Below are 13,394 nucleotides of genomic sequence, written 5' to 3' on the forward strand. Positions count from 1 at the left end.
TGCGAAGGTGGGGACTCATATCGTCTCCCCCACCCCAAGCTGCTCAAGTAGGAGGCCAGTGAAAAGAAGCTCAGGCTGGATAATGGCAAGGAGACTGTTCAGAGCAGAGAGGTGATGTCAGCCTCACAGAAGCCCGGGAGAAGGGAACTGGGGTTAATGTTATGCAACAGCCTGAATGCTAGATAGAGAGCCTGCAGCTTTGCAAAGGCATTCAGTTTTGTTGTTGTTCAGTTGCTTTGGATTTTTATTTTTTTTAATGAAGACAGTAGGAGGACTTAAACTGAGAACTTAGAACTTGATAACAAGAGGCTGTCTTGGATCCCTGGTTCTTCTTCCTGGCCCAGCATTGCCTCTGAGCAAACATGCCACCCTGTATCAGACCCTCCTGGGCTTGCTCAGCTCCTGCAGAAGGACAGGACTGGGGTTTACATCTGCCTGTAGTATCATTTGAGCAGTTGGGGGAAATCACTGTAGGGCCTGGGACAGTTCACAGCTGGGCAAGTATGCACTTAGAGATAGAGCCAAGCTCCACTCTGCCACATTCTGCTGGAAGCCAAGGACATCTTGAGCTCTGCAGGCTTGACTTCACACGGCCCCTCTTAGGTGGGGTTGACTGCAGCCCTCATTTGCCGCAGCAGCAAGCGACCAGTGAAGAATGGGCCTCCTGACAGACGCAGTGTCATCTTGGGAATTGGTGGCCCTGTAAGAAATACCGGGTGGGAGGTGGGGCAGTGCAGGCAGCAGGTCCAGTGTGGGCAGAGCGCTGGGCTGACCTGATCGTGTCCGACAGGGCGAGCGGGCGGCTTCAGGAAAGCCATTCAGAGGAAGCAGCCCGGGTGGGAACAGATGGCACCACAAACAGCTGGTGTGGGGGCTAGTAGTAGGCGCATGCTCAGAGCCGCTGCTACCACAGCACTTGGCCCTCCTCGTCCCCCCACGCAGTCCCTGGGGAGGCGTTGCAATGTGTCTGTCCGGCTCTTGTCTTGTTTTTGCTGTTTTCATGGCACTGGGCTCTGTTCATGAAGACAGATTCTCTTTGGGCTATATGACTGTAGCATTTTCCCATGGCAATACCCAAGGGCACAATCCCACCAGGAGGAAAAAAAAAGCAGCCTAGAAGCTTAAGCAGCATTTGGCTGGTCATGAATAAAAGAGATGGGTAGAAGAGTGACTGAAACTCACAGCCCAGAAGTTTTCAGCCCATTGCCCAAATTACTGAATCTTCATTTTTTTCCAGTTTAGAAAATGAGCTGGTGCTAATAATTTTACAGTTACACTCTTTTAGAGATTTGTACTTTTTCATGCTCACAATTACCAATTGCAAGATTGAAAAGAGGACCTGAAGCAACTAAAGGGAGGAAAGAAAATCTGTCTAGAGGCTGTTAGATAATTCATGGGATTAATCAAATGCAAATGCCCCACTTGCATATACACAGACCCTATTTTCCTAATTGGACTCTGAGTGGGTACTTTTCAGGCTGAAAGGGTCATTTGTTTTGACTGATTGACTTTTGAGGCTTTGGGGAGAATTAATATCTTATACAGATGACTGCCTGTTCCCAAGGCTCTGTATTGAGGCTGTTCATTCATTTATTCATCCGACACACTGAGTGCGAGCCGAGGTGAGTGGGCAGCGGACAGTTCCTCCCTGAAAGGACTTGGAATTTATTGGGAAAAACACTTTGGTTGGTCCTTCAGAACATCTTTATGTGAATTACAATACGCTTTTGGCAAAAGCTTTTTGCATGAATGCCACAGATGTTTATTAAGCTCTGTGCGAAAGACTGTGCTGAGGAAGGATCCAGCAGAACATCACAGGGAATGTCTGATGTCTGCCATGGACTGGAAGGGCACTGACCCAGAGGTATGGACCCCTGAGCAGAAGGGTTTCCCACCTATCTAATGGCCCTTCTTCACCTGGGAAAATTATACTTAGTTGAATTTGGGGAGGGAAGGATCAGCCTAACTTGATCAAGAACTTTTTTGCAGAAGTGATCCTTTATACACCACTTCTTTGAAAGAACTGGTTTAAGCCTCTGGTTGCTGAAAAATGAAATGGTAGACTTTGTAGGTCAGGGTGCCCTCATCACTCTGCTCCTCTAAGACAGCCCCTCTGGGGACCACAGGAAAATGGGGCCTGTTCACTGCTGCCCTTGGAGTCCTATGGAAAAAAAACTATCTCCTTGATGGTGGTAAAAAATCTGAGAGGTAACATTGCTGTCCTTTAAATAAAGATAGCAATCATTCATCCTGTGTACTTCTAAAAGCTCTATTGGTGGTCTGGTATGTGGAATTGGGCACTCCTGAACTCGTGTCCTCGGCTGGTGCACAGAAGCCCCGAGGTTTGCAGGGCAGTTGGTTAAAGGTTGACTCCACCTTTGCTGTCAGCTGGGAACCTTGGGCAAGTCACCCAAACTCTGCAGCTGTGTTGCCTGCTCTGTAAAGATGGGTGACAATATATGCCCTTCAGTAGACAGAGTAATTAATGGAGGTCTGCTCAGCTCCTGGTTAAGGGTTTGGGAAACTCCACCTAACTGTCAGTCTTCGCACCATCCTGTGAGGTCAGTAGTGCCATTTTTACCCCACGTTACAGAGAAGGTTACTGAGACTCAACTGTATCCCAAACCAGCTCCTCAAGTGGCAAGGCTGGGACTCAGAACCCAGGTCTTCTGATCTCTGTTCCTATTGCCTATCCATCTACCTTGCTCCAGCTTGATAGGGTGGGTAGCACTAAGCAGAAAAGAAATGGCAGCCTGCTCCAGCATTCTTGCCTGGGAAATCCCATGGACAGAGGAGCCTGGCAGGCTACAGTCCATGGGGTCACAAAGAGTCAGACACAACTTAGCAACTAAGCATAGCACAGCACTAAGCAAAATGTTTAAAGATAAGTAAATAATGAGTGTTGAAGGGCTTTGCAAATGGAAAGCACCACACGCATATAAATTTTATTTTGTGTCCCAGGATCCTCAGTATCAGTTTTCCTGAGTCTTGTTCAAAAAGCTCAGTTGTTATTTTGTTGCTTTGTCTGTTGAGTTTAGGAGAAGGAAAAATTATGAGAGGACTTCAGACTATGATAGAGGTGCATAATATTCTTGCATTGAGTTTATTTTTAATTCAGGTGCCTATCAAGTAGCTTTCGTATTTTTCTCTTTTTGTCGCATGGGAATCTTAATTTTATATGTTCTTTGCAGAAGGATTAAGAAATAGAGATAAACCCCCCCAAAGGGAAGCAGGTAAACATTATTCATAAACCACCACATTGTAACAACCATGTTTACATGGTTGTATCCCCACATATGGGTCATTCTGCTCAGTAGTCAAAAATGACTATGCAGTATTGCACAAGTATGAGATTATTTTTTAAGTAGTAATGAAGGACTTTGACCTTGACGATGGTGAAGAGAAGGGAGCAAAACATTTCCCCCATACCACACCTGTAATTTCAGTCACCTGAAATGGCTTCCTGAGACCACAGCTTCACACTTGTGCATGCTGATGAAGATGGTAAGACAAGGAACATCTCGGACACCGTCACTGAGCTGTGATTTTAGGATAGGCATTTGCTAGAGCAGCAAAAGTCAGTAAGTCCATAAAACTGCCCTGTCCAAAGGGGTTTCTGTTTCTGGTAGCTTCTTCCAGAGTGCCTTGACTGAATACTAATGTAAGACCATATGAATGCTGTGCGGTTTATGACACAGGTTCACCCGAGAAGGAGCTCAGTCTACCAGTGCAGCCAAGTGAGTGATTAGGTCATGGTCTCACCAAGCTCCAGCCACTCTTGCCTTCTTTCTCTCCCTGCGGCAAGGCAAACCTGAGGACTTTGTGATTGCTGGTTCTTCTGGCCAGAATGCTGTTCCCCCAGCTCTTCCACATCAACATCAGCATTTCTTCCTTCTAGGTCTTCCCTGCAACTCCATCTGAATTGGCCCTTCCCCTGCTCTCCACCACCGAATAACTCACATGGCATTACCATCTTGATTTCCTCCTTGGTACTTGTCATGCCATGAAGCTACCACATCGGTTTGCTTGTGTACTGCCTGTTTGCTTCACTGGCCAGAGAGCCTCTTGGAATTGTCTTAGCCACCACACACCCCAGTGTGTAGCACATAGCACTTGACCCCTCAAATGCTTACTGGCTGAATGATTTATGGTACAACTGTTTATGAAAGCAAGTGGGTATCAACTAAACTTTTAAAAAAGTTACTGAATAGTTTTTCAAAAACATTCATGTTTGTTTGTGTAAGATGAAGTATTAAGTAAAATATGGTCACATAATATGGAAAAATAATTTAACAGTACTCAAAAGTAGGACATAGCATAGCCGGTTGAGAAAACTTTAGAATTCAGAGTCCTTCACCTCTAGTTGGTAAATCTGCCAGTGATAATAGTCTTGGTTAAAACTGGTTGTCACGTTAACAAAATACTCATATTTATCACTAGAGCAAAGAGGTGGACAAGCAAAAGGTTTTTAAGCCTATAGATATGACAAATACACCCCTTTATTAAAATGTAGGTGTTAAATATACATCTTAAAAATTCTGAAAAGATGATGTTATATAATTCCTATCTTGCAGGAAATAGCATCATTTCTGAAACCAACTGTGATAAATGATCCACTATGAGGTTGGTCTAGAAGAGTTTTAAGTTCTTAGCAGCATGACTCTTGCATTTGATTTTTATTTTCGTGCGCACTCCTCTCAGGGCATCACCGTATTGGTTATAGTTACAGGCAGCTTCTTGGCCGGCGTGATGGAGGTGGGGGGAAGTGGAATGTCTGTGGTCCTGCTTTGATGTTGTTTGTTTTTATTGCGTGGTTTTAACTCAGGTGACATTTTAAGCTTCAGTAAAGGTAAAGCAAGTACTACAACTTTGTAAACAGAATGAGAAATCATGTACTATGCCAGTGTTTAAGGAGGCAGGTAGAAATATAAATGATTGATATGTGTGGGGCATTGATGTCTTATGTCCAGAGAAAAGGAAGGGACTGAGCTTACTTTTTTTCAAAAAGGCTATTTGGAGCTCCTTGGTGTGCAACTCTGTGGTTTTCTGAAGTGACCTCTAGGCTAGTAATTGGTTTTTTTTTTTTCGGCCTCAAACAGCTTTTCTATCTCTGGAGAACGTGGATTGAGTGCAATTTAGTTCACTAGCTAATTGGTTGAAATAATGCAGAGATTCCTGCCAGAAGGAGCTAGACCCTGCCTGCAGGCAGCTTTAGTGGAGGGTCCTGAGAAGGCCTGTGGTGTTATGTAAATTCTTCCTCTATTGCAAGTTGTTTCCTAGGTTTTCCTATGGTCTTTAACTTTGCATTGATTGCTAGGGCCTCAATAATTCCCTGGGCATTTATCAAAATTTTCTACAGCATCTAAATAGTTTTTATAGCCAACTGATTACTTTTCTGTCTCTTCCCCTCCCTCTCTCTCCGCCTCTCTTCTCCCAACCACCCCTTCCCACTTAACCTCCCCTCCCCCTTCCTCTTCTCTCTCGAACACACACATAGTATGTTCAACCTCACCTCACAGAGTTCTGCGGTGGCCTTGGCCATCTGCGTGAACCTGCACAGATGACCCTGCCAGTCTGCAAATCTGGACTGGTGTTCCTAATGAGGGCATTATTTGCTTTTTATCCTGCTCTCTTGTTTATAAAATATGCCAAGAGAACTAAACAACCCGCTGTTCCCAGTACTTATTTAGTTGCTCAAACCAAATGTTTATGTCCTTGAATACTAAACTTGAAAAGGGATTTCTCCTCATGGGAAAACTGAGGTGATCCCTGAGGGTTCTTTCTGAAAGATAGCTGAAGGCCTGCTTTTCAGTAAACATTCAGCGTACAGTGCCTGTAGGAACTGGAGTGTGTGGGTGCTCCAGGATTCTCTTACGTTTGCTGCCCCTGTGGGTCTTCCCTCAAAGCCCTTACTTACCCATGTTGAATCAAAGCAGCCTCTTCGGCGCTTCTTCTCACAGCGCCCATCCGTGCCCATGGCCCATCTGCGCACACAGCCCCATGGGGAAGTGAGACTCCCTGCCATATGTTGCAGCATCCTGAGCTTGGCATGTTCTAAAGCCCTAATTGAAGTATAACCTAGGACCTGAGGAAGAAGACAAACAGTTTTTAGTAACAGCGTTACTTTGCTTTGTTGTGCTGGCTTTTCTCATGCCCAGCCATGGCTGCCTGCTGGAGATTCTGGGGCGGGGGTTCAGACTTACTAGGGAAGCTTCCAGAACACAGGCAGCCCACCCCCAGGTGACTCAGAACCTGACACCTGTACTTTCTGTATGCTGAACACGTGAGTCTGAGAGAGCAGGTTCCAGGGCCTCCCAAGACAGCCATGGCGGATCCATGTGGTTCCCCTCAAGTGGGATTTCCCCTTGTGCATCTGACATGAATCACATTATTTATTTTCTCCTGGCAAGTTTTGTGCTAAATACACATTTGCCACCTTTCCTTATTTCTTTTTCCAACAAGGAGAAACATTTCCTTGTTACCTTTGCCAGATTATTTAGGAGAAGAGTGTAAATTGAAGCCATTTATCTTGAAATGCACTGCAGGGCCACATTGTTTATACAAGTGAAAGAAATTGTAACAGGGGTATTTGGTCTGGTCTGCAAGGAAAAGGTGTCTCAAGTTTTCCTTCCCCCTCCCCCTTATACATATGGTGTATTAGTTAGAAGGTGCACAAAGCACGCATGCATTCGGTTTGCGTATGTGACCGGCAGGACCATTGTTAATAGGTTTAGTGAGTATTTTTTATATGTTTGTTATTGGTAGAGTTAACATTGCCAATCATAATAAAGTGAATGTTACTCCTCTAACATCAGCCATAGATCTTCATGACCAGAGCTCATTTATCACGTACCCTGCTCCTTTTAATGAGATAATGGAATGTGAATTTGGGGATTTTGCTGTTCTAATTGAAACCTCTACGTGTTTACCAGTTGGTGGACGAGTAAGTCGTGAATTAAATTATACTCGCCAGAAGATTGGAGAAGAGGCTATGTTTAATCCTCAACTCATGATTCAGACCCCCAAGGAAGAAGGTGCTAACGTCCTGACCACAGAAGCGCTCCGACAGCACCTGGACTCGGCGCTCCAGGCCAGCCGGGTCCATGTGTACATGTATAACAGGTAAGGTGCTGGGGAGGGCGGCTGGCTTCAGACGCCTTTGTTGTAGGCAATGAAGTTGCTCCGGAAATACACCTGGAGTGTTAGTTAGTTCAGGTCGTTTTCCAGTGAAGTGATTTTTAAAGTCTTGATTTGTCTCTAGAGTTTAGTTAACATATGAATTACATTACTTTACAATGTATTTTCAGTAAGTATCTTGGCACTCTACCAAATGAGTATGGTCCTTCAAACAGTCATTTGGGTGGCTGCCTGCCCATTCCAAAGATGTTTCACTATTTTAGATATTTCTGAACCAGTTACATTTTTGTCAATTCACAAAGAATAAGAAAGAAGTTACTTACTTCTCATTACTTTGTATTCAGTACAGTTGTTAACAATTGGTGTGTGTTACCAAAAACAACAACCAAAAAAATAGTTTGAACTCCTGTGGTGAATTCCTGGGGACAGGTAGGCAGAGTAAGGTGGATTAACACACCTTTGCAAAATACTACCCTTCAACTTTGTAGCTGATTTAGCAATGCTGTAGATGTAGTAAAAGCATAGGAAGTTCTGGAATGAAACCACTGGTCGTTTTTCTTACCTATCTAAACAGAGTGTAGGGACTATATCCTATCGATTCTTACACCCCAACACTTGGATCAGAGTGTAGGGACCACATCTTATCCATTCTTGTACCTCAGCACTTAGATGGGAGCAGGCACTTGGAGTTGCTTGACTGACTAACTGCTTGGATTGCTGAATTTAAACTGAATCTTCTCCTAGAACTGAAAATACTGCTGGGTTGGCATTTAACTAACTTTATCCTCTCCCCCCTCCCCCCGCCACCCCCATCATCAGACACCTCTAAACTGAGTGCTTGGCAAGTAGTTTTTCACAGGAGAGGAGAGGACGCAGCAGGGTAGGTACATTCATTGTCCAGAGAGAATGAAGGGTGGAGGGTAAAACCAAAATCTGTACTTGTCCCTCCTACTGTAACCTCCAAGTTCCATGGTCGTCATTGGATTGACTCTAAAACCCCATGCCGCTGGAGATCAAGTCCTCAGGCCCCAGTGCAGGACAAGTCATCTATCTTTGGCATACCTTTGTTTCCTCATCTGTGAACTAAGTTTGTGATCGTGGGTGCGTTCTTCTTCTCAGGAGGTTACCAGAAGAAGATCAGGTGCGTGGACGTCTGGAAGGGCTCTGGAAAAGGGAAGGAGGGGTTTTAGTGCTGTTGTCAGGCAGACTTGGCCTGAGAGCCCATCTTCACTCTTCTCAGCACAGCCCTCTCAGTCTGTAAGGAGTGCTGTCGGGGAAGCAAGCAGTTTTGCTTGCTTGTTTTGCAGAATTTGCAAGTAGAGGCCCATAAAGAACCTGGAAATTGGTGTCCCAGGGCTGCTGTAAGCATGCCCAGTGCATTCCTAACAAAACGGGACCCTGCCTTAAGAGGGCTTGTCCCTTACGCACTTAAGGAGAAGGTGGGAGCATCTGTACAATGAAATCACCATCTTACACAACACTGGAACCAGAGAACTTTTATGCATTGACCTGAACTTTAAAGAACACCTCGGTCAACCCATTTCATTTTTTTTTTTAGGTGAAAAAACTAGATTTGATTAATTAAAGCATCTGTCCGAGTTCAAATAGTTGTCAAATAGTAGTGCCAGGTTTCAAACCCTTTCTTCTGACTCTAAGCCCAGTGGATTTTTTGAAGCATAGCTATGCCCTTCTCAAGCAAGTGTAAGTAAGAGTTAGTTGATAAGTGATGTTGAGAACCTCCTAGTGCTAGATAGTATGTGTTGTGCTGTATGGAATTAAAATGTAAGTATATGTACAGATGGATGAGTGGTGGGTGAGTTGGGCCCAGCTCTCAGGAGCTGACAGCCTATAGTTAGGCAGAGGAAAGACAATACAGAGAAGCAGGTACAAAGCAAACACAGGCAGTTTCTCCTACAGGTGCTCGTGTCAACAAGGAGAGCACTGTTCTGGGTTTCAAGAGAAAGGGGTCACTTTCAATGGGACTGATCAAAGAAAGCTTAGCAGAAAGGTGACATTTCAGCGAGGCACTGAGATATGTGGCACTGGGACATATGGGAAGTTTCCATAAGGAAGAGGGCAAAGTCCAGAATGTCCTTTTGGGTAACTGGTACAAGACAGAAAAAGGAGCCCAAAGGAATAGAGCAGTCTAGACAGAGTTTTATATATGTTTTTCTTTACTTGGAATTCTCATCCTTACCCTTTCCTAGTTTTCTCTTTTTTCGAATTGGACTTATTTCCCTAATACACTTGGGAAGAAGGTCTGGGTTTATTTAGCACTCTTTTAGGGATAACAAAACTCTATAATAATAGACAGATGATAGTTAATAGAGGTAATTGTTGATCAGTATATTTAATATAATTTCTATAGGACAAGAATAGAAGAATGTAAAGTGGGAAAGCAATCTACCTGGAAATATTGTTTACATTTGTGGTTAAGAGGAGAAACATTAATTTTGAACACTGTTAATAAGGACATTACCTACCAATAAAAAAGTAGTTATTTTCTCCACCTCAGTAAATGTTAATACATTTTCATTTCAGTTGCTCAGTTGTGTCCAACTCTCTACGACACCATGGACTGCAGCATGACAGGCTTCTCTGTCCATCATCTACTTCCGGAGCTTGCTCATCCAATTGATGAACTTCACTAATTTAGTCCCCACCTATTTTGATTTTCTGATAATTCAGCTCTGAATTATCTGCCCTAAAGTTGTTTAATGTATGTGGAAAAGCAGGTTAATGGTGTAAACAAGATTATTGGGAGAACACTTAAGAAAACAAGACTTTTCAAGTACTTTGGTAGCATTCATTTACATAAACACCCCACATGTTAATTACAGTTGTGTATTATCTATTCATTAAAGTAAGCTTGTTGAATCTGTTTGGGAAAGCTCTGCTCATTTTGACAGATACTGAAAAGTGATCAAAATTGGAGTTCTTTCTGTACATTCTGTAGTTCTGATTTTGCACAGATTTCCTTTATTACAAGAAGTATTTGTCTCTGCTTTTTATTTTATAGGCAGTGGAAATTGGAACATTTGTGTTATAAATCTGGAGAACTTATCACAGAAACAGGTTACATGGATCAGGTATATACTTTCTTTTTGTTTGCAAAAAATTCTCAAATAGCCCAGTAGTATACGTTAGCATAATGCATGGCCTGTTCTTTTCAACTTTGACAGATAATAGAGTATCTTTACCCTTGTTTAATTATTACACCTTTGGACTGCTTCTGGGAAGGGGCGAAGTTACAGTCTGGGACGGCATACCTACTGTAAGTGTGTGATCTTATTTTCTGATCTCTGTGATTTCTAAACCCTATAATCTTTCTCATGTTACTTTATCATTGCTTATTCTATTTTAGTTTTGAACAAAAAATAAAAACATTGAAATTCCATGTGCATGTTTTGAGTGAATAGCTGGGGGAGAGGGCAGAATGTTTTTCCTCTTTTCAAAAAAAGTTCTGTAGGCATCATTAAATTTCATTCACTTTTACCAGCCTATTTATATGCAAATAAAATGCAAATTATTTCAGAGTATGTGTGATTTTTAACTCTTTAAAATGTTTGCAGTTTTGCAGACCTAGCATTTACATAGGTTTAGCTTATTTTTTAAGGAGAGAATTTATTAGTGGGTTCATGTTAAAGGTTAAGGTCTTCCTGTTAAGTGAAATGCTAACCTTTCTTTGGATCACATTAATGACATTTAAGAGAGAAACCTACTATCTTTGAAGGCCATGGTAAGAGAGGCTTCACAGTTTAGCAGTTGAATATTATGTATACCACATCATTTAAGGAATAATTGTTAATTAATGTAGACATTTTCAGTTAATTATGCAAGAGTTAGTGCCTGGGTTATTGTTTCTCTTCTAGCTTGCACATATCTGCAAAAGCAATTTGCAGTGGCCATACCCTGACCTTCAGTGTACAGTTTTAGATGGGAAATAAGGGGTTTTATGTTTTCTGGTTGGGAGATTCTGAATAATGACTTCAGCCTGGTTGAGCAGCTACAGTGTGGTTTGAACCACATAACAGGCAGCCAAAAGCCTTTCTGGTCTGTCAACAGCACAAATTCAAAAGTGAGTGTGGAGGGAAGTGTCCTTCATGGCGGTGATGGCAGAGGCAGCAGGGGTCTTGTGGGGTTGACTGCTGGGCTGTCAGAGAACACTCATAAGTATGGGATTATTAAAGGTAATGGAGATCAAATATTTTTATTGATGACATTTACAAAGCATTTATTAGGCTGGCAAGTGCTAATTTGACTTTGTGATTTCCTCCCCACATTCCCTCCCCACTTAATTTTGGGTCTTAGTCTTCTGCTTCAGAGCACCCATTTGGCTAATTTTGTTTTTAGGTATTAAATATCCTGTATAAGCAAGTAAAGATTCTTTAATGTTTTTGTTAATTTATAAGCTTTCTGCATGCCATGTCCATTCATGAATTATTTTCCTGATATAGTTTGCATATAGGCATACTGGAAAGGAGGATTCCCTGGTAGCTTAGCTGGTAAAGCATCCGCCTGCAATGCAAGAGACCCCGGTTCAATTCCTGGGTTGGGAAATTCACCTGGAAAGGGGATAGGCCACCCACTCCAGTGTTCTTGGGCTTCCCTGGTGGCTCCGCCCATAAAGAATCCACCTGCAATGCGAGATACCTGGGTTCCATCCCTGGGTTGGGAAGATCCCCTGGAGGAGGGCATGGCAACCCACTCCAGTATTCTTGCCTGGAGAATCTCCATAGACAAAGGAGCCTGGAGGGCTGCAGTCCATAGGATCATAAAGAGTTGGACACGACTGAGTGACTAAGCACAGCATAGCAGCATACTGAAAAGGAGCATTTCATTTTTGTTCCAGGGTCCCAGAATTATAGTTGTATCCCCCCCAAAGCATCATACAATCCAGATGTAATCTGGATTCAGTCTGGTTATTTTACTCAGGGCTTAGAAGCCTCTTTTTCATTGTCTCACCTCCTAATTTCTTTCACAGAGGTAAGCCTCCTTTGCAGTGGACAAACTTTGACCCTTTGGAATTCCTAGAAGAGTTAAAGAAAATAAACTATCAAGTGGATAGCTGGGAGGAAATGCTGAATAAGGCTGAAGTTGGTCATGGTTACATGGACCGGCCCTGCCTCAATCCAGCTGATCCAGACTGTCCTGCCACAGCCCCCAACAAAAATGCAACCAAAGTAAGTACAGCCATTGCATTCTCCTCAGGAGAGGAAGGGAGAAAAACTTGATATTTGCCCCCATTTTTAGTTCTCTTGTTTTTAAGATTTTGCTCTCAACTTTTTTGGTCTGTGGAACTAGGTTTGTTTAAAGAGCTAAATTTTGCTGTAAGATTTGCCATACGCCTCTCATTAGCCTTGTTATTAATGTTCTCACTGAAACAAACAAGCCCTTAATGCACTGGATTTTAACAAGGCATGTGACCTGCCTACTAATTCCTGTAATTATGTGGCTGTCTTTTTATTTTAGCCTCTTGATATGGCCCTTGTTTTGAATGGTGGGTGTCATGGATTATCCAGAAAGTATATGCACTGGCAGGAGGAACTGATTGTGGGTGGCACAGTCAAGAACAGCACTGGGAAGCTTGTCAGGTAATCCACCACACAGAAGATCCAAGCCGCCTATTCTCTGTCCTCTCCTCAGAAACCACTTCTCTTCTGACATCTGCAAGTGTGTTTGTATTAATTCTTAACTGTTATCCTAGCTAGCTGTCTGGTGTATTCGAATATTAGAAAATATTAGTGACCAGACCAGCTCAAAAATCACCTTCTGGGGAACTTTTCAAAAATAGGTTTCTGATTTTCATCAAGACCATAGTGAGTGATTGTAGAGTTTTAGAAGATCTACCTACTACGTAGAAAATTGGGGAGAATATAAAGTAGGCAAGAGGGATTGGTCGTACCATGTGGAGTTAAGTGATACGAGCTGAACTCTGTCACAGACTGTTAAAAGGAAAGACCAACAACTGACGGCTAGATGAGAATTATCCTCTGTGCACTTGTGGACTCTGCTCCGTCAAGTGTCAGGCACTCCGTCTGAGATTTCTCCCTCGAGAGAGCCGTCGTCTGGGGTTTCTGCACAAGCAAGCATGCAACGCTGAGCCCAGCATATCTGGTCAAGCTATCTACTCCCCTACCCTTCCTGTTGCGTTGGATAGAAACTGAGAAAGGAAATTGCCTATTAATTTAATTTGGGGGTATATCTGTAAAAGGTTTGTAAGGTTACACCTTTAATATGGTACATCAATCTATTAA

At 42.9% G+C, this 13,394-nt stretch overlaps 1 protein-coding gene across 1 annotated transcript in view; it reads left to right on the plus strand.

The window, feature by feature from the left end:
• Nucleotides 1–13,394, plus strand: part of PTCH1 (patched 1) — a 62,065-nt gene that overhangs the window by 14,136 nt on the left and 34,535 nt on the right. The window contains 5 exon segments of the mRNA XM_005895843.2: nucleotides 6,933–7,122; nucleotides 10,157–10,226; nucleotides 10,320–10,411; nucleotides 12,122–12,320; nucleotides 12,610–12,731. Coding sequence (XP_005895905.2) covers nucleotides 6,933–7,122; nucleotides 10,157–10,226; nucleotides 10,320–10,411; nucleotides 12,122–12,320; nucleotides 12,610–12,731 — 673 coding nt within the window.

This window comes from Bos mutus, chromosome 8 (assembly GCF_027580195.1).
Source record: "Bos mutus isolate GX-2022 chromosome 8, NWIPB_WYAK_1.1, whole genome shotgun sequence".
Classification (NCBI taxonomy): domain Eukaryota; kingdom Metazoa; phylum Chordata; class Mammalia; order Artiodactyla; family Bovidae; genus Bos; species Bos mutus.